The sequence below is a fragment of the Dipodomys ordii genome, unplaced genomic scaffold (genome assembly GCF_000151885.1).
Source record: "Dipodomys ordii isolate 6190 unplaced genomic scaffold, Dord_2.0 Scaffold2, whole genome shotgun sequence".
NCBI classification, from domain to species: domain Eukaryota; kingdom Metazoa; phylum Chordata; class Mammalia; order Rodentia; family Heteromyidae; genus Dipodomys; species Dipodomys ordii.
The window spans coordinates 24,260,015-24,287,120 of record NW_012267218.1 but is presented as its reverse complement, the minus strand read 5'-3'; the positions used below and the strand labels follow the sequence as shown (position 1 = coordinate 24,287,120).

Genomic DNA, 27,106 nt, shown 5'->3' with positions numbered 1-27,106 from the left:
GCGGGCCGGGGATGAGTCTCGGCCTCTGTCGGGGAGGGCGAGGCCGCCTGCGAGCCGTCCCGCGGCCAGACCCGGGGGCTCACCTGGGGTTGCCTGTCACCACAGACGCCCCCCCCCAACCAGGGAACATCTGCAACTTCGGGGACCCTGGAGTCTCAGATCGGGGCGATCGCAGAGGCGAGGTGGCTCTGGGGGCAGCCAGGAGGGCGGTCCTCCCCTCGGGTCCTGGCCACCTGCCAGGGTCCCCAGCTCTGGATGGAGCCTGTCCCCAGAGCCCGTGTCCTGGCCAGGCCACTCGGGGCGGAGGGGACCCAGGAGGCCCGGGAATCTCCGCTTAGACCCGGAAAAGTAATCACTAAAAGAATCGATTCGAGTGCCAAATAAGTGAGCGCGGGCGTTGGCATATGTGCCAGGCTCTGCTTCCCTGACTTTGGCTTTTGTGTGCTGGGTTTTTGCACAAGAATTTAGCGCCTTCGAATTGCAGTCTTAAAATGTTCAATGTGCAGGGTGGAGCTCGTTGAATGTTCTGTACTGAGTCGCATACATTGCTGACGTCCTGCGTACAGTGACATGCACACACACGCACACCTGTAGTGTGTGTGGATGAAACACACGCGTGTACACTGCACCTGGCTCAGCAGGTGAGCACACGGCCTGTGGCGCCTGCGTGGGTTTACTATGGGACACAGTTCTTGTTTTTGTGCTGTTATTGGGTATTGGGGCTTGAGCTCAGGGCCTGGGCGCTGTCCTTTTTACTCAAGGCTAGCATTCTACCGCTAGAGCCACGGTTCCATTTCCAGCTCTTGGTGATTAATTGAAGATAAGAGTTTCACGGGCTTTCCCCACCCAGCCCGAGTCAGAACTCAGTCCTCAGATCACAGCCTCCTGAGTTGCTAGGATTACAGATGTGACCCCAGCTGGCATGACATTTTAAAAAGGAATTTCTTGACTGATTTCAAACAATAAGCCTGGTTACTTTAGTTCTGAACTACCTGCTCTCAATAATTGTAGCAGTGTTTTTAATTGTCTTCTCCTTTTATTTTCCTCCAGAAACAAGTGGTTCCTGAACTTCTACCAGGGATGGGCATTTTCTATTCTGTACGTGTGAGTTACATGGCTGGTGTGGGGCCTTTAGTGTTCTCTGCTGTACCCCACCACTCTCTGGAATCTGGTGCGGTCTCCTGACCGTGGAAGTTCTCACTGCTGTCACCAGAGCACTGGGGCTGGAGGTGGAGGGGAGGTGTGAGGGTGGGTGGTAGGGTGGGCTCAGCCCCCCCACCTCCCACTCTAACACATGGCCTCCCCTTCAGCCGGAGATGCTGCTGCTCCTGTTCTTGCCTCTGCTGCTCACAGCTGCACCAGAGTCAAAGGTGAGTGCAATTCCGCTCAGCCCCAATCCAGCCCCACCACCTAGTAGAGGTGAGGGAGGCCAGGGCAGGGATGCTGTAGGAGGCAGGCTGGAGCCCATTCCTGCCAAAACAACATTCCCAGGAGAGGAGCAAGGCCAGGAAGATGCCATCAGGAGTTGGCACCTTAGAGCTTCTCACCAAACTCTCCTTTCAAAAGGGTGTGGGGCTGGGCACCGGTGGCTGGCTCCTGTAATCCTAGCTACTCAGGAGGCCGAGATCTGAGGATCATAGTTCAAAGCCAGCCCAGGTAGGAAAAGTCAGTGTGACTCCTATCTCCATTAAACCACCAGAAAACCGGAAGGGGCGCTGTGGCTAAAGTGGTAGAGTACTGGCCTTGAGCTGAAGAGCTGAGGGACAGCGCCCAGGCCCAGAGTTCAGGCCCCACGACTGGAAAAAAAAAAAAGTCACCAGTACTAGTGGCTTCCTTACTAGTGCAAAGAGTGGATATAGGAAACCAACGATTCATCAAATGAAGTTCCATTAAGAAGGGCCCTGCAGAATGCACCTGGGTGCTCAGGGCCTAGAGGCTGTGTCCTTAAGCTCCTTGTGCTCAAGGTCAGCACTCCACTACTTGAGCCATAGTTTCACATCCTGCTTTTGGCTGGTTAATTGGAGATAAAAGTCACACAGACTTTCCTGACTGAGCTGTCTTGAAACAATGATCAGATCTCAGCCTCCTGAGTAACTAGGACCACAGGTGTGAGCTGCTGGTGCCAGGCTGCAGAGGATATTCCAGATGGCATTTTTGGGAGGAGGGGGTCTGCCCAGCTGGGCATCTAACAGAGGCAGGCAGGTACTGTGTCTGGAGAGGCCAAACGGGGTGCCACCCTGCCCACCTCTTGTGTGGCCGGCAGAAGGGAGAGAGGGAGGACCCCTGAGAAAGGACCCAGACTATTTAGATTTGGGGAGGCTAGAGGTGGTGCAGGATCTGTGGAAATGCGGGTAGAGGATGAGAACAGGCAGGGTTGAATGGACACTGGACAGTCCTTCAAGTCCATGGTCCATCCCCAGCCACAGTCTGAACCGCAGGAGAACTACAGCCATCTTCTTCATGTTCTTCTCCCTGCCAGCTCCCATGTCCCCTCACCTCTGCGCCCTGCAGCCCTTGTTCCCAAGTTGCCACCCTCTCAGGTTCCCCATGTGCTGGTGCCCAGCTGCATGTATGCCAAAGCCCAGGGAGAGAGGGGCCACCGGCCTAAAGCCATCCCATAACACCCTCTGCCTTGGGAGTTAGAATAGTTAGAATGCCCAACCTGCAGGGCGTCGTGCAGGGAATCAGGACTTATGATAGGGTTAGGTGCCTTTGTTCTTAAAGCAGCCACAGCCACAGTCACCTCCTACCTCCTCTTCTCGCAGGGTGAGTCCCAAAGAAGCCCTGGCCTGCCTCTCCCCTCACTCCTGTCCCTCTCTGGTGGGGTACCCCATTGGACAGGTCCGCTGGTCCCCCCTTGGGATGCTGAGCATCTTCTCAGGGTCCCTTGGTGACACTTGCTCACAGGTTTTCTTTGAAGAGATGAAGGGTTAGAGGTGATTAAAGGTGGTAGCAGCGAGGCCCTCCCCTGGGTCATTTCCTCTCACCGGCTCTGTCTCTCTCCCCTGTGTCCTATGTCCCCCATTCCGTGGGCAGTGGGCTGTCCTGGGAACTCTTAGTGGAGCTGGAGGAGGAATGGGTGGGGTGTGGAGAGCAGAGGAGACAGGACAGGACAGGCCTGGGCCGGGCGGGGCTACGCACCACACTGCTGCCACAGCAGCTCGTGCATGCGTAATTACAGGGAACAAAATGTGCTGGCTCTGCTCACGATCCGACGTGTTTCCTGCAGACACACGGTGTGCAGGGGTGCCGGGGAGGCTTAGGGTCACTCAGATGAGCCCAGATAGGGTTCCTCTGTCTGTGTGCAGGTGGCCCCGCACGCGTGTGCCCACCCCACAGGTGCCAGATGCAGAAGGAATGTTTTCAAGATGCTTCACCATGATCCCGGCCCCTGCATAGCTCTGTGCTCGGGCCATTTCCCTCTCATCCTGTTGGGTGAAGTGGCTCTGTGGCTGGGGCGCCCCTCCTTGCCTGGAGGAGGGAGCAAACGAGGACAGCAGTTCACCAGGAGGGGAGGTGGAAGAGGGTCCTGAACTCTTGTCATGCACTGATGGAGCTTGGTGTATGGGTTGGGGGAGAAGTGAGCAGAATTCCAACGAGTCACCCACTCTACCATGCCAGCACTGACTTTGTTTTTTTTGGTTATGGGCCTGAACTCTGGGCCTGGGCGTCGTCCCTGAGCTCTTCACCTCAAGGTGAGCGCTCTACCATTTGAGCCACAGCGCCACTTCTGGTTTTCTGGTGTTAATTGGGGATAAGGGTCTCAGAGACTATCCTGCCCGGGCTGGCTTTGAACTGCAAACCTCAGATCTCAGCCTCCTGAGTAGCTAGGAGTATAGGTGTGAGCCACCAGCTCCCAGCTTCACTGTCTTTTTTTTTTTTTTTTATTAATGAAAATAGGTCAGGCATTGGTGGCTCACTCCTGTAATCCTAGTGTCTCAGGAGGCTGAGATCTGAGGATCGCAGTTCAAAGCCATCCAGGGCTAGAAAGTCTGTGAGACTCTGATTTCCAATTAACCACTAGCAAACTGGAAGTGGTGCTGTGGCTCAAGTGGTAGAGTGCTAGCCTTGAGTAGAAAAGCTTAGAGACAACACTTGGGCCCTGAGTTCAAGTCCCATGACTGACAAAAAAATTGTTATTGTAAAGGTGGTTTATAGAGGGATTACCATTTCATCAGTAGTGTAATGAGTACATTTCTTTTTGGACAATGTCACCTTTTCCTTTGCTCTCTCCCAGTTTTTCCCTCCCATCCCCACATACAAGCTGTATAGTTCATTTTCAACATAGTGTCTACTGATTAACTGCCGTGTTTACCCTTTGTCTCTCCATTTCTGGCGTTCATTTTAATAAACATCACATTATGTGATCGGGGCACTGAGACATTGCACCTCTGTGTTCTTTCCCTAAGAGTATCCTCTTTTGGTGTCACTGTGTGTGAATGAATGCCCAGAGTCCTGTATGATTTATCATGTACTTGTGTATTTTAAATCTAGCGTCCAAGGAGAGAAAACAGGCGCCATTTGTCTCTCTGAGCTTGGCTTCCTACACTTAGCATGGTTTGTTTTTGGTGCATCCGTTTTCCTGCGAATGGTGTATGATTCTTTAGAAAATTCCATTGTGCATAAGTACTTTTTTGTATCCACTCATCTATTGTAGGGCATTTGGGTTGTTGCAACTGCTGCCTTTTGAAAACAAAATACTGGGTCCAATCCGTTTCATGTCACTAAGATACTTTGGTTCTCTAGTTTGGGAAGCTTGGGGGTTCAGGCCCTGCTACAAGCGAAGGAGTTACAGGTGAAAGGTGAGACCTTGGTCTGGCCACCTCTTCCTTCTTGGCTTTGTGTTTGGTTCAGCAAGTTTAGTGCACACACGTACAAGGACACACACACACACTGCCTCAGGTATAGGTAACTGGAGAGCCAACCTCACTCTAGCAGGGTTCCAGAGGCGCCTACAGGGAGAAGAGCTTGCTCCTCCCTCCCACTGCATTAACACTAGCTTTCTCTAAAGAATGCTAGTTGGGCTGGGAATGTGGCTTATTGGTAGAGTGCTTGCCTAGCATGCATAAAGCCCTGGGCTCAATTCCTCAGTACCACATAAACAGAAAAGGCTAGACGTGGCGCTGTGGCCCAAATGGTAGAGCACTAACCTTGAGCAGAAAATCTCAGGGACAGCACCCAGGCTCTGAGTTCAAGCCCTAGGATTGGAAAAAAAAATGCTAGTGATATTTCCCCCCCCCCTAAAGATTCTTATGTGGTTAACACTGTAAAAATAAAGCCCCCTGCTAGAAGATGGCACGTTTAGAGTCTATTGTCTGTCTCCTGTCAACATTGTGAAATGCACAGGGTCTCCGTTGGTTGTGTCTTTCATGCAGGTATTGTCTGTGCTCATTTGTCTCTCTGTGGCTTTTTCTATCTGCCTCGTGTGTGTGTGTGTGTGTGTGTGTGTGTGTGTGTGTGTATGTCCTTGTACATGTGTGCACAGACCAGTTCTGTCTCTTGAACTCAGGGCCTGGGCACTGTCTCTGAGTTGCTCAAGGCTAGTACTCAACCACTTGAGCCACAGGCTCCACTTCTGGCTTTTTGGTGACTAATTGGATTCTTTTTTTTGGGGGGGGGGTCCGATCGTGGAGCCTGAAATCTGGGCCTGGGCGCTGTCCCTGAGCTCTTCAGCTCAAGGCTAGCGCTCTACCACTTGAGCCACAGTACCACTTCCGGCTTTTTTCTTTTTGCTTATGTGGAGCTGAGGAATCGAACCCAGGGCCTCAGGCATGCAATGCAAGCGCTCTACCACTGAGCCACCTTCCCAGCCCCATTTGGTGACTAATTGGAGATAAGAGTCTTGCAGACTTTCCTGCCTGGGCTGGCTTTGAACCACATATCCTCAGATCTCCATCTCCTGAGTAGCTAGGATTACAGGCGTGAGCGACCGCACCGGGCTAGTTGGCTCATTTTGTAATGAGTATGTTGGTGTTCCTGACAGTGTCAGTATGTCCTAAAGGGACAGTTCTGGAAGAGAGACTCCAGGTCTGGCTTGGGGGTCTCCTGTGAGGACTCCTGGCTCACTTTGTCTTGCTCCGGTCTTTTACAGGCTTCCCAGGTGAGGCGGCCGAGTGACCGCTGGGGCGCCTGGGGCCCGTGGAGCCCGTGCAGCAGGACGTGTGGAGGGGGCATCAGGTTCCGGGAGCGCCCTTGCTTCTCAGAGAGGTAAGGGGGATGAAAGGCCAGCTGGCTTCTGGGTCATGGGGGACCGGTGTCATGGGCCACGAGGGACAGATTTATTTGGGAAGCAGCAGGAGCAGAGTGCTGGAGAGTAGAGCCAGCCTGCATCCCTGCTCCGGCTGCAGCGCGCAGCGCGCAGGGCATGCATTTGTGGAATTAATGAAGAATGTCCAGCCAGCCCTTCCTGGGACCTGGGACTTCTCTCCCTCCGCTGCTTGTCAAGTACAGATTCTCCAGGCATATTTCACTTTGTGCCTTGCACCCTAACACCTGTGCGCACAGGGTGATGAGGTTGTGTGTGTATGTGGGGTGAACTCTGCTCCTGAGGAGCTGGGTGGGGCGCAGGAGGGGTGGAGTCTTCTGTTTACTCTCCTTGCAGACTAACCTTACCGGTGACCTCTTAGCACCTGGGGCTTTTTTGGAAATTTACTTTAAGAAGCAAGGTTAGGGCTGGGAAGGTGGCTCAGTGGTAGAGTGCTCGCCTAGCATGTATGAAGCCCTGGGTTCGGTTCCTCAGTATCACATACACAGAAAAAGGTAGAAGTTGTGCTGTGGCTAAAGTGGTAGAGCACTAGCCTTGAGCTGAAGAGCTCAGGGACAGCGCCCAGGCCCAGAGTTCAGGCCCCACAACCAACGACAACGAAAAGCAAGGTTAGAGCTAGCTAGCCACAGTGGCTCATGCCTGTAATCCTTATTACTCAGGAGGCTGAGATCTGAGGATTTCAGGGGTGAAGCCAGCTCAGGCAGGAAAGTCTGATGTCTAGCTCTAATTAGTCATCAAAAAGCTGAAAGTGGAGCTGTGGCAAGTGGTAGAGTGCTACACTTGAGAAAAACAAAAACAAAAACCACCTCAAGAACAGGGCCCAGGCCCTAAGTTCAAGCCCCAGGACTGGAAGACAAGGAGGAGGAGGAGGAATAGAGGAGAAAGAGAAGGAGAGGGAGAGTCAGACCAAACACAGGGCTAATCACACCCCCCCAAGGGATTTCTGTGTGACTCACCCCCTCCTCGCCCGGCCTCCACTCTGGCTCACCAAGCACCCCGTCTCCTAAGCCAGGGGCCCTGCAGGGAAACCCAGGAAGGGGGTGCCCAGTATTTTCATCCCACAGGAGAGACGGAGGTGCCAGCTGCGTGGGCCCAGCCCGGAGCCATCAAATCTGCCACCCAGAAGTAAATCCCTCCCAGCCCGGGCCCCCCACTTCCCCAGCCCCTTCCTCACTAGCTCCCTGGATTGGCCTTGGGGGCCCAAGCCTCCCCCCCCCAGGGGCGCGCACGAGATCCCTGGGGCTCAGGTCCCCGCCTGGGGCTTGGAGGAGCTGAGGGTGGGAGGGGACGGGGGTCCCGGGCGGGCTTGTGGGGGTCGGGCGGGACCCCACCCCCCGCGCGGAGGCTGGGACCCAGCTTCGGGTCCATCACACAGAGCTGCCCCCACGGCGCGCGCGACTTCCGAGCCCAGCAGTGCGCGGAGCTGGACGGCATGGAGTTCCAGGGTCGGCGGTACCGGTGGCTGCCTTACTACGGGGGTGAGCGCCCGCCCGGCCGTGCCACCTCCACTGTCACATGTCACTAACTCCTACAGAGCCACCAGGCCCCCCCCCACCCCGCCCCCGGCCCGTGGACACGCGCATGCGTGCTGAGGGGCCCCTCCCTTGTCCCTTTCAAAGCATGCGGGTGGTGTGCAGCCCTGGCCGGGTTGGGGAGGCCAGGAATGGTGGGGGCAAACTGCAGAGGGCCTGCGAGGAATCCCGGGAATCCCACTTACCCTCATCTGTGCTGGGAGGATGTGGGTGGAGGAGCAGGGTGCAGGGAGTTTGTTTTTAAGCAGCTAGAGCTAGGAAGACCCAGACACACACACACACACAAACACCACACACACACACCACACACACACACTCAATGGGAACCGTGAGAGTCAGAAGATGCCCTAGGCTCAGAGCCAGTGGCTCACGCCTGGAATCCTAGCTACTCAGAAATCTAAGATCTGAGGGTCAAGGTTCAAAGCCAGCCTGCAGGAAAGTCCATGAGACTGATTACTCAGCAGAAAGTTGGAAGCGGAGGTGTGGCTTAAGTGGTAGAATACCAGGCTTGAGTGAAAAACTCAAGTAAGAGTGGGGGGCTCAGGGCTGGGAAGGTGGCTCCGTGGTAGAGCGCTTGCCTTGCATGCCTGAGGCCCTGAGTTTGATTCCTCAGCACCACATAAGCAAAAAGAAAAAAAGCCGGAAGTGGCGCTGTGGCTCAAGTGGTTAGACGCTAGCCTTGAGCTGAAGAGCTGAGGGACAGCGCCCAGGCCCAGAGTTCAGGCCCCACGACCACCACCAACAACAACAAAAAAGAGTGGGGGATGGGGAGCTCCAAGTTCAGGCCCTAGCGCCAGCGCACGCGCGCGCGCGCACACACACACACACACACACACAACCGCGCGCGCGCGCACACACACACACACACACACACACACAACCGCGCACGCGCGCACACACACACACACACACACACACACAACCGCCCGCGCGCGCGCACACACACACACAGCCTTAAGTTAGTCCTAGGCATCAGCCAGTTGTGGCCACCTGGCACCCTGACCCTTGTGTGTCCAGGGTGTTACCGGGGCCAGAGGAGTGGTCCCACTTTGGTCCTTTGGCATTTTGTACCTCGATCCTGAAAGGGACAGGATCGTTTGTTACCTATCCCAAGAAAAACTGACTTACAGAGGAAAGAGTATCCAAGGGTGTCTGCCTTATAGACATGATTATGATTTATCCTCTTAATATGTATCCTGTTAAACAGTGTATATATAATGTGTAGATATTAAATATAACAGCTCTTGACAAGGCTGTAGCCTTTTCTTAACACTTTTGAGCTTGTTATTGTAAATGAGAATATCTTTTCCTTATTTGGGGATATCTTTGATTTGGCTCTCCAGAGATGCAGCTGATTCATGGAGAATGTCCCCCCCCACCCATGGGGGCAGGGTTCTGTGCTAGTCGGGAGGGGTGCTGCTACAAGAACGTGTCCTCCAAGCCACGCATGTGCCTCTGCCCCGGCCTGCGCTCCCTGCTGCAAGACCAGGGCCTGAGTGGGGAATCTCAGCTTTCCTCTCTTGCCCACTCCAGCCCCAAACCAGTGTGAACTGAACTGCATTCCCAAGGGAGAGAACTTCTACTACAGGCACAGGGAGGCCGTGGTGGACGGGACGCCCTGTGAGCCTGGCACGCGCGATGTCTGCGTGGAAGGTGCCTGCCGGGTGAGCCCCCGCCTCCCCCGCCTCTCACTGGGGGGGGGGGTTCTGACAGGTGTCTCCCTGTCCAGCACCAGAGGGCCAGAGGATGCCAAGAGCTTGATGATCTCTCAGGCTACAAGGACACCAGCCCCAGCTCCTAGGATCTATTGCAGATGCCCTGTGACCCCCACCCCACCCCAGCTTACCTTTGCCCCCCTTATTTTGTCAGTGATGGGACTTGAACTCAGGGCCTGGATGCTGTCCCTGAGCTTTTTCATTCAAAGCTAGCACTCTGCTACTTGAGTCACAGCTCCACTTCCAGTTTTTCTGGTGGTTAATTGGAGATGAGAGTCTCATGGGCTTTCCTGTTGTGACTGGCTTTGAACCATGATCCTCAGATCTCAGCCTCCGGAGTAGCTAGGATTACAGGCGTGAGCCACCAGTGCCCAGCTTTGCCCTTTGAGAGCTCAAACTTTATTTAAAAAACAAAACAAAAACCCTCAGGGTGGCCTGTTATAGGAACCTAACCAAAACTGACTTCAGCAAGCCCAAAACTATTGCAAGAGGGTGCTCGAATGGTGCTGCTAGAAACTTCTCTCCCCACAGCCTGCTTTCCCGTCCTCGGTCAGTACCAGGTTTGAGCAGGTTCCTCCCCTGGAGCGTGCTAGCATGGCAGATCCAAGCCTCGGCTGCCCCAGCCTGGAAGCCGCCAGGGCAGGGCCTCATTCCCAGGAGTTCCTGGGTTGGCCTCGGACCTGTCTTGGCCTGTAGCTTACCTGATCCCTTTTCTTAGGAAGGAGAATAAGCCCTGGGTTTGGGGAACTCCATCCCAACCCTGCAGGGGGGAGGGAGCCTCCAGAAGAAGATGGGGTGGTCACCAGAAGCCCAAATGCATGTTGCGCATGAGTGGACTGTCTGCCACCCTGGCTTGCTGCTGTAAGCACACGGGTACTGGGAGCCGGGCTGACCAGGCCGGAGCCCAGGTGCACCTGCCTGCGGCCCCCTCTGCGCTCGCTCATCTTGCCCTGGCCTCTCCCCTTTCCCTTCCCGGCAGGTCGTCAGCTGCGACCACAAGCTAGACTCGCTCAAGCAGGAGGACAAGTGCCTGCAGTGTGGGGGGGACGGAACCACCTGCTACCCCATCAGGGGCACTTTTGATGCTGATGACCTCAGGAGAGGTGGGGCCGGGGCTGGGGAGGCAGGGACTCTCTCTCTCTCTCTGTTGGTCGTGGGGCTTGAACTCTGGGCCTAGACTCTGTCCTCAGCTCTTTAGCTCAAGGCTAGCGCTTTGCCACTGAGCCACCGTCCCAGCCCCATCTGTCTCTCTTTCCTGGGGGCCGAGTTGCCCAGCCCCCATGGCACCCCGTGGGGCCCTTGGCTTGGATCATGTCTGACAGCTCCCTGGTGGCTGTGGGGTGGGGTGTGTGCCCACTTCCAGTAGGACCCCTGCCCACTTGTGTGAGCTTACACCTACCCCCCACTTGTGTGAGCTCACACCCACCCCCCACTTGTGTGAGCTCACACCCACCCCCGGCGCCCCTCCTTTCTCTCCCCCTGGCTTTTTTAAAACGCTTTCCTCAGACAGCCCAGGCCGCAGGCCGCCAGGCCCTCATCACCCACAGTCGCACTGTGTGGCTTAGCGTCTGGGGGTGACTCCTGCCCTGGTTCGACGGAAGGGGGGCGGCATGGAACAGTTCTGTACCCCCACCTGAACCTCTGCCCCCTATCAGGCTACAACCAGATTTTCATAATTCCGGCCGGGGCCACCAGCATCCGAATCGAGGAGGCAGCTGCCAGCAGGAATTTCCTGGGTGAGGACGGGGACTGGGCGTGGGGTTGGGGGTCAGGGCGCGCAGCTGACGGGGCGCCCGCTCTCCCGCATGCAGCGGTGAAGAGTCTCCATGGGGATTACTACCTCAACGGGCACTGGAGCATCGAGGAGGCCCAGGCCCTGCCCGTGGCCAGCACTGTGCTGCACTATGAGCGGGGTGCTGAAGGGGACCTGGCCCCTGAGCGGCTCCTGGCCCGAGGTCCCACCTCGGAACCGCTCATCATTGAGGTGAGCGGGCAGGGGACGGTGGGGGGGGGGGGGGGGTGCCCTGGGCAGGTGGGGGTCCCTCTACACACACTGAGGGTCACCCGAGTGGGGACCCTGCCATGCAGCTCATCAGCCAAGAGCGCAACCCCGGCGTGCACTACGAGTACTACCTGCCGCTGGGCCGCGGCGGCCCCCGCCCCGCCTTCGGCTGGAGCCACGGCTCCTGGACCGACTGCAGCGCAGAGTGTGGAGGAGGTGAGGGACCCCTGCCCCGGCAGACCCCGGGGACAGGGATTGTGGGTGGGGGGATGGGATCGCCTCCTGGGTACGCCCAACCTGAAGACTAGGAAGGCGGTGGCATCTCTTAGGCCAAGACCCCCCTGGGGAGTGGAGGCCAGGGACCGGGTGTGAGGCTGCTTCCTGCCACCCACCCCCACCTCACGCCCTGAGCCTCTGCTTCGTCCTCTATAAATCGGGGATAACAGCTTGGTGTCAGTGGCTCAGCCGTGACTCAGGAGGCTGAGAGTGAAGGATGGTGGTTCAAAAACAACTTGGGTCCAAGAGACTTTTTTATTAAAATTTTTATTTATTTTGTCGGTCATGGGGCTTGAACTCTGGGCCTGGGCATTGTCCCTCAGCTCTTCAGCTCAAGGCGAGCGCTCTACCACTTGAGCCATAGCGCCATTTCCGGCTTTTTCTGTTTATGTGGTGCTGAGGAATTGAACCCAGGGCCTCATGCATGCAAGGCAAGCACTCTACCACAGAGCCACCTTCCCAGTCCCTCCTGAGTGGCTTTGAACCTTGATCCTCAGATCTCAGCCTCCTGAGTAGCTAGGATTACAGGCGTGAGCCACCAGCGCCCAGCATCCAGGAGACTCTTTATCTCCAATTAACTACCAAAAAGCCAGAAGAGGAGCTGTGGCTCAAGTGGTAGAGTATAGTCTTGAACACAAAAGCTCAAGGACAGTGCTCAGGCCCTGTGTGTGCGCACACACACACACACACACACACACACACACACACACTGGGGTGTGACAGCACTTCTCTCCGATGGCTGGCTGAGACTTCATGGGGATGAACCCAGGGCAGAGTCCAGAGTGGTGGCCGGCCAGGTTGCATTTAGACAGTGTTGTCTGATTGGCTGCCCTGGGCCTCTGCAGGCCACCAGTCCCGCCTTGTGTTCTGCACCATCGACAATGAGATCTACCCTGACCACATGTGCCAGCGCCAGCCTCGCCCGGCTGACCGCCGTCCCTGCCACCTTCACCCGTGCCCGCAGACCAAGCGGTGAGGCCTTGCCAGTCCCTTCCTCTTCTGGTGGGTGGAAGGGGAAAAAGTCTATGCGGTTTCAGGCATAGGCACCAAAGAGGTCAGGGAGCCCAACCCTCCCCCAGCCGTGGCTGCCAGAGGTGGCCAATACAAGGGCCTGAAGTCCAGGGTTAGGCCCACACAGTGCTCAGAATGCCTCCTGGTGGCGGGAGGGTTGGGGACAGGATCAGAAGTCCCTGACTAAGCCAGTAAGGGGTCTGGCCAAAGGGCCTGTGGCCTTGGCATTTGGGATGCCTTTGTCCGTGCATAAAGGGTGTCTTACCTGCTCCGGCCGGGAGTGTGGCGCTGTGCTGGGGCCCATATGAGAACAGGTCATCTGTAGGCGGCTGGTGCTGTGCTGCGCCTCCTGCTCTGTTGCGCGGGGTCTGGCTTTGCATGGTGCGCTGGGGCCGCCCTGTCCTTTGCTCCTTGTACCCCGGTGCCAAGCAGGGCCACTCCACCCATACAGAGTACAACCCTCCTGAAGTGCCACATCCAAGTGGGAGCTGGAGGGGAAAGGGCCTGGCTGGGGTGATGGGACATGGTGAGAGGGAAAAAAGGGGGCCTTGGGGTTCGCACAGGAGCACGGACTGCCACGTCGGGCTTGGAGCTGTTAGGACCCTGCAGACAGCGGGCGAGTGGTCGCCGGGGATGCCTGGAGTATCTGCGGCCTTTGTGTAGAGCCCCTCAGCTCCGTCTGTGCAGGCCTGGGGTTCAGAGGGTGAGCAGGCTGGGGCTGGAGGGCGGGGGCCTTCTGTCTGCTCCTCACCGGATTCCTGCTCTTTGCCAGGTGGAAGGCAGGGCCCTGGGCTCCTTGCTCAGCCTCCTGTGGGGGTGGCTCCCAGGCCCGCTCCGTCTACTGCGTCTCCTTGGATGGGGCCGGTGGCCAGGAGGCCGTGGACGAGGCCCACTGCGCAGGCCTGCCCGGGAAGCCGCCCTCCACCCAGGCTTGCAACCTGCAGCGCTGTGCCGCCTGGAGAGCGGAGCCCTGGGGAGAGGTGAGGCTTGGGGCAGGAGCCCCCACCCAGGCTGGGCCGCAAATCAGGAATGGGGCCCAGGCCTGTGCAGCAGCAGACCAAGCAGGCAAGCTGTCTTGGAAGCTGTGGCCAAGGCTGGAACTAGACTGGTTCTGAACCAGGCTTTTCCCGGAGCTGGGTGACAAGGCTTTCCCTTGGTCTGGAGAAGCAGCGAGAGGTAGTTTTGGGGGTGAGGGAAGAGCTGATATGTCTAAGGCTGAAGATTGCTCCCCGTACCTACAAATAAAGGGATGTAGAAATTGCCCTACACTCTGGCATCAGCCACCATGATGAAGCTGTGTGACTTCCCCAAAGTGGCTCAGCCTCTCTGGGCCCAGGAGTGAGAGTAGGGTATGGTCTGCATGTGCCATGTGTCAGGCTGGGGGGCTCCAGCTGTCCCGCCTTGCATGGTTCCTCCGGGCTGGGACAAGCTCACGCTGACAGCTGGTTCTTGCAGTGCTCTGTCACCTGTGGCGCTGGTGTCCGGAGGAGGAGCGTCTCTTGCAGGAGTGCCCAGGGATCTGTGCTCCAGGCCTCTGTCTGCTCCCTGGAGAGCCGGCCGCCCCTCAGTGAGCCTTGTGTGCTGGAGGCCTGTCCCCTCCATGACCAGGCCTGGCACGTGGGCCCCTGGAGTCCAGTGAGTGCTCAACCCCTCGGGTGGGTCTGAGGCGCCTTCCCGTCTGCCCCCCCCCCCAGCCTCAGGGCTCTCTCTTCTCACCCTTGGGCCCCAGTGCTCCAAGAGCTGCGGCTCAGGCACTCGGAGGCGACAGGTGGTCTGTGCCCTCGGGCCACCCAGCCACTGCGGGAACCTGCAGCAGAAGCCCGTGGAGGTGGAGTCCTGCAACAGCCATCCGTGCCACCGCGCTCAGGGTGAGGCGGGGGGGGGCAGGGGGGGCCTCTACTTTTCCCTCCCACTCTGGCCAGCGCGCTTCCTGCCCGCGGCCTTTGCCTGGGACATCCGGGCCCCGCCGTTGCTTTCCCCCTGCATTTCCCCTGCATCAGAAGCACGGCTCCCTGCAGGTGTCATCTGTTTCCACCCTGGGCTAGCCAGCTTCCTAGTGCTGCTGTGGTTGTACACAGCTTGTCAGCACTAGTAGGTATGAGCTGCTGAGGGCCATGACCCCCGTAGTCTGGGGTTGGTACTCAAGGGGTTGGTGATCACTAGGCGGGCCCTCTGCCATTGGACCCATGCCTCCAGCTGTGTATTTCACTTTGATTGTTGTTTCACGCAGGATCTTATGTTTCTGCCCGGGCTGGCTTTGGGCTAAGGTTCTCCTACCTGTGTCTCTTGCATAGCTGGGATTAGAGGCCAGCGCCAGCACACCTGGCTGTTCTGTTGGGATAGGGGGAATCTCACTATTTATTTATTTATTTTTGGCCTTGAGCCATGATCCTTTCTAAATCACCTCCAGAGTAGCTGAGATTACAGGTGTGTGTCACTAGTCCTGGCCCCTTCAGCCTCACGATGCCCCCCTCCCCCCTCCGCAGAAGGAGGCACCCAGCAATGATTTGTTGAAGGAGTGACTGGGTGCTGAGGGAAGGAAGTACTCCAGGAAAGACTGTCTTTCCTGCCGCCCCGGCCTCCTCTTCCTGCTTCATCTCCAGGGCTCTGGGAAAGGAAGTCTCTGGGCAGGAGGAGGAAGGAGCGGAGGCTGCTGGCCTTTGCTTGGGGTGTAGTCAGGACACTGAGGAAGGGTGGGGTTATTGCTGAGGAAGAGTGAGGAGGTGGGAGACTCTGAGGTACAGCGCTGGTCTCTGAGCTGTGACACTCGAGATGGGGAACAGGCGAGAGGGGCAGGTCACTGCCACGGCGCTTCTGACAGCCATCTTAGCAGCTGCCAGCTGTGTGGCCTAGGGCAGCACCTCTCCTCTCCACTTGCCCACCTGTATGTAGAACTGGATAAGTAAGCTTGCCCAGGCTTGTGCTGAGTTTCATGCAGGCACAGTAGGGAGGCTCAGGGCTGGCGCTCTACCGCTTGAACCACAGCTCCACTTTGGTTTTTTGTTTTTGTTTGCTGTTTAACCGGAGATAAGTTTTCTGCTCAGGGTGGCTTTGAACCATGATCCTCAGATCTCAGGCCTGCACCACCAAAGGCCTGCTAATATTTTGTTGTTTATGCTGTGTGTGTGTGTGTGTGTGTGTGTGTGTGTGTGTGTGTGTGTGGTGACCCTGGGACTTGAACTCCAGGTCTCATGCTTGCTAGGCAGGGGATCTACCACTTGTGCCACACCCTCAGCCCTTTTTGCGTTAGTTATTTTTCAGGTAGGATTTCCCTTTTTGCCTAAAGCCAGCCTCAGGCCTGAGGGATTCCTGCAGATGCCTACCTCGAAGCTGTTACACACTACTGTGTCTAGCTATTCGTTGGGATGGGGAATCTCATTAGCTTTTTGGGTGGGTCATGGGGCTTGAACTCTAGGCCTGGGTGCTGTCCCTGCGCTCTTCAGCTCAAGGCAAGTGCTCTACCGCTTGAGCCACAGTACCACTTCCAGTTTTCTGGAGGTTTGTTGGAGATAAGAGTTTCACGGCCTTTCTTGCCCAGATTGGCCTTGAACTGGGATTCTCAGATCTCAGCCTCCTGAGGAGCTAGGATTACAGGCCTCAGCCACCAGTGCCCGGCCTCATTAACTTTTTGCCTAACTTGGCCTTAAGCCATGATTCCCCCTCCACTCTCTGTCTCCTAGGGAGCGGGGCTGACAGCTATGAGACACCATGCTGGCCAGCCTTGTGCTTCTACAGCGCATACTCCGTGGCTAAGCCACACCCAGCCCCTGTTTAGTCCAATTGGAAGGTGAAGTCTGTTATCATCTTTGGTTTGGGTGATGGGTGCTAATTTTGTCTCTGCTCCTTCCTTCTCTCTGGCTCCGCCCTCTGCACCGGTTGCCCTGGTTACTGCAGAGGTCCCTGGTGGCCAGAACTCACATTCCCGCCCCAGGGACCCCCGGATGCCTTTGGGCCCACGGGCGGCCCCTTCCTCAGGTAGGAAGCAGAGCTGTGTGCGTGGGGGAAGGGTCTCCATCCGGGTTCTGGCGGCCCAGGGTCTACGGAACCAGAGCACAGTGGGCCCGGTGTGGACACTGGACTTGCAGTGGGGAGGCTTAGGGTGGGCTTATCATCGTGCATTTTCCTTTCTAGACCCTAGAGACCAACAGTGGGTGGATCAGGAACGACCCTGGGCCCGGAGTAACCCCAGGGGAGAGCAGAGGCCCCACGTGTCACCTCCAGGCCCAGCCCGCTCTCCACATCAGCTGCCCCCAAAGCCCAGCTCCGGACCTGGAGACTGCAGGCGCAGCCCCCACGGGTGCTGCCCCGATGGATGGTCCCTGTCTCTCGGGCCGCAGTGGCAAGGCTGCCCTGGGGCTGGGGGCTCCTGTCAGCAGAGCAGGTGCGTTGGGACAGTCCAGCAGGGGAGGGAAGGAAGGTGGGCTGGGCCGTGGTGGGCCCTGGGTCTGCCTCTCTGCCTGGGGGAGGGGCTGGGCAGGTTTGCAGAGCTCAGGATCAGGACTCCCGAGGTTTAGTCTCTGAGCTCCCCTGATGTGTGGTCTTGGGGGGCGTGGCTCCCCCTTATCTAAGGTGGCTGTCAAAGGTAGTCCCCAGAAGTCAGCCTGTGGAGAACTAGCCTGAGTCTCAGAGCAGGCGCGAAGGGCAGGTCCTGTGCTCAGATCCCAGCTCTCTGGGAGCCCAGAGGCAAGCTGGACAGAGATGACTAGTTCTTCCAAATCTCTGAATAGGGCTGGGAAGGTGGCTCCGTGGTAAGAATGCTTGCCTTGTATTCATGAGGCCCTGGGTTCAATTCCTCAGCACCACATAAGTAGAATAAGCTGGAAGTGGCGCTGTAGCTCAAGTGGTAGAGCGCTCGCCTTGAGCTAAAGAGCTGAGGGACAGCGCCCAGGCCCAGAGTTCAAGCCCCATGACCAGAAAAAAAAAAAAATCTCTGAATACCGTCTGTCCCAGACTTGCAGAGAGAGACTGAGTGACGGCCCTCCGCCCCACCCCTGTAGCTCTCCCAAGGCCTGTTTGGACAGGCTGCCCTCAGGAACTGCCCTGGCGGAGTCAGTGGCTAACCAGCTGTGTGCTGAGTGACCTCTGATCATGGTTTCCTCTTCTGAGAATTGGAAACTGAGATGGCCACTGGGTGGGGCTGCGAGAAAGCATGAAAACAACAGGCCACGGATGCCCGAGGTGCTGTGACCTTTCCCCTCCCTCTCACCCCCCATTTTAACACCTGCTTGGCAGAAGTAAGATAAACGGTAGAACCCTCTCTTCTGGCCTATCTCCTATTTGCTGAACTGGCTCAGATGAATCCCCCCTTGTTGATTGAGGGGTTCTATGAGTAACTCAGATATGTCACAATTGCTGCTGGGCACTGGTGGTGGCCCCTGCTGTAATCCTAGCTACTCAGGAGGCTGAGATCTGAGGATTGTGGTTCAAAGCCAGCCTCGGCAGGAAAAAGTCCATGAGATTTTTTTTTTTTTTTTTGTTGGTCCTGGGGCTTGAACTCTTTGCCTGAGCATTGTCCCTCAGCTCTTCAGCTCAAGGCGAGCGCTCTACCACTTGAGCTACGATTTATTGCAGATAAAGAGTTTCACGGACTTTCCTGCTCAGGCTGGCTTTGAACAGCGATGCTCAGATCTCAGCCTCCTGAGTAGCTAGGATTACAGGCGTGAGCCACCAGCGCCCAGCTCTGTGAGATTCTTCTCCAATTGACCACCAGAACACCGAAAGTGGCCCAGGCCCAGAGTTCAAGCCCCACAACAAAAACAAAACAAAACAAAAACAACTAAAAACCAGTTGCTGTTGCCCCCACTGGAAGTAGCTTGGTGGCAGTGGAGGAGGGGACAGACTGGGACAGGTGTGGCATGCTGATCAGCACCTGCTCAGCCCTCCAGGCAGACAGTGTCGAGTCCGGGTTTGCCATGCTGGATACAGGCATGGGAGTGAGCAAAAGGGCGGGAGCTGGGGCTGGCGGTGAGAGGCAAGGCTGCATGCTCTCTGTCTAGGTATGGCTGCTGTCCTGATGGGGTATCTGCAGCCGAGGGTCCCCAGCAAGCTGGCTGTGGCAGGTCTTACAGCAGCGACAATCCTGGCAGCCGGCCGGGCACCCAAGCAGGAGGCTCCATGGTAAGGATGTGGCCAACAGTGAGTGGGGCCGGTGTCCCAGCCCTGCTCAGTGTCACATGATCATTGTAGCTTGGCCTTGGTGAGGGAGGGCAGTGTCTACCTGTGGCCTGCGCCACTCTGTAGGGTACAGGGTACAGAGAAGGTCTTTATCCCACACTCTTTGGTCTCTAATCTCCTCCTAGGCTGGGGTTGTGCACTTCAGACCCACCGTTCCGTCCCTTCCCTCTGCTTGCTGCTTTCCTCCAGGCAGCCTTGGGTCTCCACGGAGACAGACTTATTGACAGACTTATTCCTAACTCCTCAATTCTGCACTTCCTCTCCAGCCCCACAAAGCCCACCGGCCCCAGGCAGAGCAGAGCGAGCCCATGGAGTGCCGGGGTTCCCAGTTTGGCTGCTGCTATGACGACGTGACCTCCGCAGCCGGCCCGTTTGGAGAAGGCTGTGTGGACCAGCCCAATTTCCGTGAGTGGCCAGGTCCCACTGGGGCCCCGGCTACCGCCCAGGGCCAGAGGCCTGTCTACCAGCCTTGACCCACTTCTAAGACACTTGACTATCTAGATGTCAGGCTAGGGAATGGTGGTAGATGTTTCTTGTGTCCAAGTTGGCACTTGGGGTGTTTTGGAGGTTGTGGGGGGGTCAGGGATGGTTATAAGAAGGGAGACCCTGAAGAAAGGAGGCCTGGCTTGTACCAGGAGCCAGGCTGTGCCTGGGACGATGTGGGTGAGGCAGAGGCTGCTGAGCGGTGAGGGAGGCTGGTTTGGAGCCCTGAGGCAGGAGCAAGCCGCCAGGGATCAGTTCTGGGGTGTTCCAAGCCGCAGGCTGGTGGTCAGGGCTGTGTGGAGGCTGGGCACCTGGACAGGCAGCTGTGGTCTCATCTGAATGTGGACCGATGGGGTAAGCCGTGCTGACAGGGAGGGCTGTTAGAAGGCAGGCTGCAAGTGGGGGTCCAGGCCCAAGGAGAGCGAGGTAAGCTTTGGCTGGGAGTGGGGAGGGGGTGGGGGGCTCCCAGGGAGCCGGCCCTGTCCTTCTGAAGGCTCAGTTCTGTGGATGGAGGCATCTGGACAAGTCAGGGCGGTGAGCACATCCTGGATCCCACCTGGGCTTTCCAGGGAGGGCAAGAATGCAGCTGTGCCCTAAAACAGAGTGGGAAACAGGTGGCCTGTGTGAGTGTGGGGCTCGGGGGCTTGGGGGGGTGAGCTTTATCACTAGCCACCTAGGTGACATGGCCCTTCCTGCCTCCAGCCTACCCTGTGCGGTGTCTGCTGCCCAGTGCCCTGGGCTCCTGTACAGACTGGACCGCCCGCTGGTACTTCGTCCCAGCTGTGGGTCGGTGCAACCGCTTCTGGTTCGGCGGTTGTCATGGTAACGCCAATAACTTCGCCTCGGAGCAGGAGTGTATGAGGAGCTGTCAGGCCCAGCATGGGCCCCATCACCACCTGCCCCAGGCCTCTGGCCAGAGCGCTCATCTGGATGGGGGCGGCAGCCGTCCCAGAGGCCAGCAGGAGACCAGCTGGCACCAACGTGGGGCCACCGTTCCAAGACTTCTCCCACCTTCTGGTGGGCCTTGGCAGGAAGAACGAGAGCGTGGGCCGGGGGAAGCGCCTCGCACCCCCTTTGCAGAACAGCCCTGGGGTCAGGAGCTTGGGCCTAGGGCCCCTGGATTGGGCAGAGATGTTGGACGGCCGGTGCCACCTTCCCACAGCAACTCCAGGTGAGGCTGGTGGGGGGGACAGGGTGCCCAAGCCAGAGCTGAGCCTGTCAGAGCTAAACTCCTGAGCGCAACGCCCCTCCCTGGCCTAACTTCTGGTCCCAGGCAGCCCTGCGGGGGCCTTGCTGCCTGTTAGGGGTGGGCTGGGGTGTCTCTTAGACATGCCTGTAGAAGTGGGTGTCTCGACTCCCCGTCAGCTCGGCTGGGGAGCCCTGAGTCTGTCTTCCCTGTGGCAAGTCACTTGGATTTTTCAGATGTTAAATGGTGATATTGTTTCCTGCTCTGTTGGGTTCTTTTTATTTTTATTTTTTGACAGTCCTGGGGCTTGAACCCTGGCCCTGGGCTCTGTCCCTCAGCCCTTCAGCTCAAAGCAAGCACTCTACCACTTCTGGTTTTCTGAATTGTTTATTGGATTTAAGAGTCTCACAGACTTTCCTGCCTGGGCTGGCTTTGAACCGTGATCCTCAGATCTCAGCCTCCTTAGTAGCTAGGATTACAGGCGTGAGCCACCGGCGCCCGGCATTCTGTTGGGTTCTGTTTCTTCTGTTTATGACGTTATTCTTCTATTCTTTCTACCCTTGGGACTGAATTCTTATGAATAAGCATTTTGAGGAAACAACAGACATACGTGCCAAGCTTAGTTCAGCCCTCTGCTGCAGCGGGTATGACATGCGTAGTTCTCACACCACCCCCTACCCTGCCTGGGCTTGGTGCTGGGCCCAAGTCCTGCGTCTCCCAAGCTTCTGGAGCTTGGTCTCCCGTGGGATTCTCAGGTCCCACCGGGGCCTATGCCAGGCCACCTGTGGTGGTGGTGGTGGTCTCTGGTCCTAGCCCTCACAGCAGCAGGCAGAGCCTCGCCTCTCACCCCTCCAGGATCAGCGTGGGCGGCTCGGAGCCCTCGCAGGTGCAGGCAGCGCTGGGGCAGTTGGTACAGCTCTTCTGTCCTGACGACACCTTCGTGGACCGCCAAGCTGGGTGGCAGAAAGATGGCCGGCCCGTCTCCTCTGACAGGTGTGTGTGGCAGAGATCATCGCATCTCTAGTGTGCGGGACGTCCTCCACAGCTGAGACCCCTGTGGCTGCCCTGCGCGGGCGTGGGCCTGAGGAAGCCCAGCTCCCACCTCCCTTTCCTTCTGTTCAGGCACCAGCTGCAGTCCGATGGCTCCCTGGTCATCAGCCCTCTGCGGGCCGAGGACGCTGGCACCTACAGCTGCGGCAGCCTCAGGCCCGGCCATGACCCTCAGAAGATCCAGCTTCGGGTCACAGGTATACTCCCACCCCTGGCTCGCAGGCCCCAGAGTGGGAGGACGGGGCGTGAGGAGCAAGGCAGGGGGTTCCTCCAGTCACCCCCACACGCAGGGGGGTGAGGGGAGCCAGAGCGCTTCTGCCGGCCACTCTTGGAGGCAGGAGGCTGCCTCATCTCTCCACACGTCTGCTACCCCGTGGCTCTGGCTCCTTCCATTTTCTTCTTCCCACAACTCACACCTTGCTTCTCCCGACCTCTGCAGGAGGAGACAGGGCAGTGCCAGCTGAACCCGAGCGGAGGCACTTCCCCCATCTCAGGGACCCGGTCCAGGGCCATAGACCTCCAGATCCCAGTCTAGGGGCAGATGCTGGGGGCCGGGGCGCCATCCCTGCCCAGTCCCGGCCCACAACCAGGTAACAACTCAGCCAGGTCATCCTGTTCTTAGTCTCTCGTTCCCAAGTGCCAGGGTCCTGGGGCCCAATGAAAGGAGGGAAAGGTATGTGCCATTGCCAGGCCTTGCTGGGCCCGGCAGGAACCCTGCCGTATGAGCTGGGCCTCAGGGAGGAAGGGAAATCCCGGCCCTTGAGCCACTCAGCTGAAGGGACCGTGGGTGTGGGGCTCAGGTTGCTTCTTGAAGGAGAAGAGGGTTTGGAGTTGGCCCTTAGGAATGGTTGAGTTTATGGAGGGGTGTGTAGGGGATAAGGGAGAGCCAACGGAAGGACAGGAGAGTGTACAAGGTGGGGGACAGCACAGGAGCTTTGAGCTACTTTACCCCATGTAGTTTTAGGGATAGTGCCCCCCACAGACTCAAGGAGTGCAGTTCCAAGCTGAAACTGGCTGGAGAGGGAGAGGACTTGTGGGCAGGTGTCCGTGGAAGTGGGGGAGCCCCTCACAGCTCTGGGTGGCTTGTTTTGTAGACTGCGTCTAGACAGGACCCAGCCAGGGGTGGTGGACGCCAGTCCAGGCCAGCGGATCGTGCTGACCTGTCGAGCTGAAGGCTTCCCGCCTCCAACCATCGAGTGGCAGAGGGACGGACAGCCAGTCTCCTCCCCCAGGTTCATTCAGCTCTTCCCCTCCCCCTCCCCCTCCCCGCGGCCCCTCCGGGAACACTGCCTCCTGAAGAGGCTTGTGCGGGATGCCCGGGCTCTCAGGAGCTGGAACTGAGAACACTGGACTCCCCGGGCAGCCAGCAATGGAATCTCTGGGTTTTTCCAGAATGGGTCAGGTAGACAGAAATGAGAGACCAACAAACTGAGGCTGATGGGAGGAGATGGCATGGCCGTAGTTCTGGTTGGATTCTGATGGCTGACATTTATCCTCCCCCCCCCCCCAGAGTGAGGCTTGTTTTTTTGTGTAATCTCCAGGAGCTACACGGTAGGCTCATGCTGTTCCCAATTTACATGTAAAAGCTTGACCTTACGCAGCTCCTAAGTCATAGGTACAACCATGTGTGGCGCCTGCTTAAGTGATAGCAAAGACTAGAAACCTAAAGTGGAATTATCTTGTATTAGAAAACTTGATTTCTGCCGGGCGCCGGTGGCTCACGCCTGTCAGCCTAGCTACTCAGGAGGCTGAGATCTGAGGATCATGGTTTAAAGCCAGCCCAGGCAGGGAAGTCTATGAGATTCTTACCTCGAATTAAAAAAAATCAGAAGTAGAGCTGTGACACAAGGGGTAGAGCACTAGCCTTGAGCTGAAGAGCTCAGGGACAGCACTCAAGCCCCACAACCGACAAAACAAACACAAACAATTTCTTAGGCTTAAAAGCCAAATGTTAGGTGGGCACTGGTAGGTCATGCCTGTAATTCTAGCTACTCTAGAGGCTGAGATCCAAAAGATTGCACTTCAAGGTCAGCCCTGGCAGAAAAAAGTCCAAAATAACCATCAAAAATCCAGGCTAGAGGCATGGCTCAAGTGATCCAGGTACTAGCTAAGCGAGCATGGTGAGCAAAGGCCAAGAAAAGCAGTAAATAAAAGTGCTTGCAGAAGAAAGGAGTGAGGGTCTGAGGCCTAGGAGCTCGCTAGCTATTCCTCCCTGAACAGTGCCGCTGCTGTGCGTCTCATTTCTGCTTTACTGTCTCTCTGGCCCCAGGCCAGCTCCCTTGGGACTGGAACCAACTGACTGTGTTTGGTTCCTAGGCACCAGCTGCAGCCCGATGGCTCTCTGGTCATCAGCCAAGTGGCAGTGGAAGATGGCGACTTCTATGCCTGCATTGCTTTCAATGGCCAGGACAGGGACCAGCGCTGGGTCCAGCTCAGAGTTCTGGGTAAGGTGGCAGTTCTGAGTGGGGCCAATGTCCTTTGAGATCAAGTGGTACAGAAGGGCCAGGTCTATGTAGAGGCTGACTGTGTCGCCCTCTTGTGCCCAGGGGAGTTGACAATCACAGGGCTGCCTCCTACGGTGACAGTGAGCGAGGGTGACACGGCCAGGCTGCAGTGCGTGGTGGCAGGAGACAGCGTGAACATTCGATGGTCCAGGTACAGTGCTCATGTGGGAAGCCCCTTCCCTGTCCACACAAGCTGGGGTGCAGGTGGGCTACCTTTCTTTCTGTCATGTATGTCACTGTCACCACTAACTCCTCTGAGGCCCGGTGCCAGTGGTGGGGGCTACAGAAGCCTCATTGGATAGCTTGCTTTTCCATTGGTTGGACCACATTGGGTTTCTTTTATTTTTTTACACTTAAAGAAAAGTGTGTGTGTGTGTGTGTGTGTCCCTCAACTTTTTGCTTAAGATTAGTGCTCTACCATTTGAGCCACAGTCCCACCTCTGGCTTTTTGGTAATTAATTGGAGATGAATCTCATAGACTAGCCCAGGCTGGAAACTGTGATCCTCAGATCTCAGCCTCCTGAGTAGCTAAGATTATAGGCATGAGCTACCAGTGGCATTAGAGTTTCTTAACATTAGCATTACTGATGCTTTGGACTATAAAATTTGGTTGTTTTGGTCCTATGTATGTGGGACCACTACCCACTGAATTCCAATAATAGTTCCCTCTAGGTCACAGAATAGAAAATGTCTCCAAACACGGTCAGATCTCCCCTGCACCAGCCACATGTCTACAGCATGAGGGACTTCAGTGACCTTTTATTTCACATCAGTTGGTTTCTTGTTCGTTCTTTAATCAGATTTTTTTTTGCCTCTCTTTCCTGGAGTATGTGGGATCTAGGTTAGGTTCTGAGAGTTCTGAGACTCATTTCATTTGGGCCTCACGATGCTCCAGGCAGGAGATAGCCCTGTGTCTCAAGACCTCCAGGTGGGGCTTGCCCTTCCCCCCCTCACTCCCCCCCCCCCCCCGTCTCTGCTCAGAGGAAGGCAGGTTGCTTGGAGCCTGGGAGAGTGGAGGAAGGGAAGGCCAGGGCTGAGCTGTAATGACTGGGGAGAGGTAATCCCAGCAAGTGACAAGTGGCCATTTTGGACAGGATGCTGGGATGGGAACAGCTGTGCATGGGTAGGGAGAGGAAGCTGGGCCACTGATGTCAGCTGCCCCTGCTGTGACCTTGGTGCCAGGGGCTTCAGTACTCAATTCATACCTCACAAAATGGCTGCCACTTTTTCTCTACACTGTCCTGCAAGGCTACCTACCCCATTTGTTCTTCTAGCAGGGGACACAGCTCAGTGCTTACCTGACCTGTAGTGCGCTGCTGACCACGAAGTGCTCCCTTCCTTTGGTTCCAGGAAGCCCCAGTCAGGGGCTGAGCTTCAAGCTCTTGATATTGGTAGTATCACCCTACGGCCTCACCTTGGGGCTGATAGTGCAGCTGGGTATCAAATCTGAGCCTTGTGGTAGGTACCTCATAGGCCCCTCTGAAATCCAAGTAGAATATAGCCAACACCCACTCCCCAACCTCAGCTAAGTCTCCCAATTGGAGACCAACACCATCACCCAATAACTCCCACTTGATTGCTTCCTCTCCTCCACCCCCCACATCTCACCTTTACCCATATCTCTTTATTCTATCCTTTGCACCAGGCAGCAGACACACTTCCTCTAGGGCCCCTCATTTGGTCCCTGCCTAGTTCAGATCCCTCCACCAGCCCCAGAAGCCAGTTCAAACTCCTGGCCAGAGCCCAAGATCCTTCTGACCGGCTCCTGCTTCCCACGGGCACTTCTTGCTGTGGCTGTGACCTTCCAGAGTCCTTGTGGTCCTCCTCTCTGTTGGCCAGCTGTTGCCGCTGCCCCTCTCGAGAGTGGCTCCAGACAGCAGCATCCTCCAGTGCTCTGGAGGCAGGGGTGGGTAGTGTGTGTGTTCTTTATCCAGCTCCTTGGCCAAGGAAAAGCCAGAGTGGGATTCCTTTGTGGTTAAGAGGCCTATTTACTGAAACTTAGAGCAGAGTGTGTAGTTTCGCCATGGTTTCTCCTAAGTTTTGGCCCTTTCATCTTCTATGAGGCAGGAAAGCATCAGGAGCAAGGGGCTGTTCTAGAATGGTCCTTGATAACCTCCCACTATCCTCCCAGCCTCGGAGGGTCATAAGACGAGTGGCCCTGGAAGGCTCTCTCGGCATTTTCTCCCCCTCCAGGAATGGGCTGCCAGTGCAGGCTGATGGCCACCGGGTACGCCAGTCCCCAGATGGCACGCTGCTGATCCACAACCTGCAGGCCAGGGATGAGGGCGCCTACACATGCAGCGCCTACAGAGGGGGTCAGACGGCCAGCCGCAGCACGGAGGTGAAGGTGGCGTCGCCAGGTACGGGGGCACGTGTCCCTAAGCCTCAGGCTCAACAGTCCAAGGGACTCCAGTTCAACACTTGGCTCACTCTGATGCTAACTTCTGGTTGACACTTGGGGCAAAGGGTTTATCCCTCCGGAACCTCACTTCTCCCCTCTTTATACTCGAGCTACCCTGCCATCCAAGGACGGGGTGCAGATAACAGTAATGGTGCTCGTGCTCTGCAAGGTAGATGCTAGGCATTGTCATGGACTTGCCCATCTTACCTGCGAAACCACAACTGGCGAGGCTTCATTATCATGCTCAATCAGACAGACCGCTAAAGTCTGTCAATTCTAACCCAGGCGGAAAAAAGTCCTATGGAAATGGGCCTGTAGCTCATGTGAGCCCTGCTTCCATCTCCCAATACCACAAAAATAATACAGACTTTATTCTAAAAAACAAAGTACTGAACTTATTATTTTTTTGGGGGGTCTGGTCATGGGCCTGAACTCTGGGCCTGGGCGCTGTCCCTCAGCTCTTCAGCTCAAGGCTAGCGCTCTACCACTTGAGCCACAGCGCCACTT

At 56.7% G+C, this 27,106-nt stretch overlaps 1 protein-coding gene across 1 annotated transcript in view; it reads left to right on the top strand.

Annotated features, from left to right (window-relative positions):
- The first annotated feature begins 1,055 nt into the window (after nt 1–1,055).
- The window catches only part of Papln (papilin, proteoglycan-like sulfated glycoprotein), a 29,023-nt gene continuing 2,972 nt past the window's right edge, over nt 1,056–27,106 (top strand). The window contains exons 1-26 of the mRNA XM_013012555.1: nt 1,056–1,104; nt 1,311–1,370; nt 6,092–6,207; nt 7,330–7,390; nt 7,641–7,743; nt 9,331–9,461; nt 10,492–10,615; nt 11,168–11,248; nt 11,324–11,496; nt 11,601–11,730; nt 12,636–12,762; nt 13,574–13,781; nt 14,257–14,436; nt 14,531–14,669; nt 16,696–16,776; nt 16,933–17,182; nt 18,798–18,918; nt 19,242–19,380; nt 20,161–20,629; nt 21,500–21,637; nt 21,767–21,891; nt 22,134–22,284; nt 22,789–22,926; nt 24,011–24,138; nt 24,241–24,349; nt 26,392–26,558. Of these exons, the coding sequence (XP_012868009.1) occupies nt 1,081–1,104; nt 1,311–1,370; nt 6,092–6,207; nt 7,330–7,390; nt 7,641–7,743; nt 9,331–9,461; nt 10,492–10,615; nt 11,168–11,248; nt 11,324–11,496; nt 11,601–11,730; nt 12,636–12,762; nt 13,574–13,781; nt 14,257–14,436; nt 14,531–14,669; nt 16,696–16,776; nt 16,933–17,182; nt 18,798–18,918; nt 19,242–19,380; nt 20,161–20,629; nt 21,500–21,637; nt 21,767–21,891; nt 22,134–22,284; nt 22,789–22,926; nt 24,011–24,138; nt 24,241–24,349; nt 26,392–26,558 (3,673 nt within the window). The 5' untranslated portion in view covers nt 1,056–1,080. The remainder of the gene's footprint in view (nt 1,105–1,310; nt 1,371–6,091; nt 6,208–7,329; nt 7,391–7,640; nt 7,744–9,330; nt 9,462–10,491; nt 10,616–11,167; nt 11,249–11,323; nt 11,497–11,600; nt 11,731–12,635; nt 12,763–13,573; nt 13,782–14,256; nt 14,437–14,530; nt 14,670–16,695; nt 16,777–16,932; nt 17,183–18,797; nt 18,919–19,241; nt 19,381–20,160; nt 20,630–21,499; nt 21,638–21,766; nt 21,892–22,133; nt 22,285–22,788; nt 22,927–24,010; nt 24,139–24,240; nt 24,350–26,391; nt 26,559–27,106) is intronic.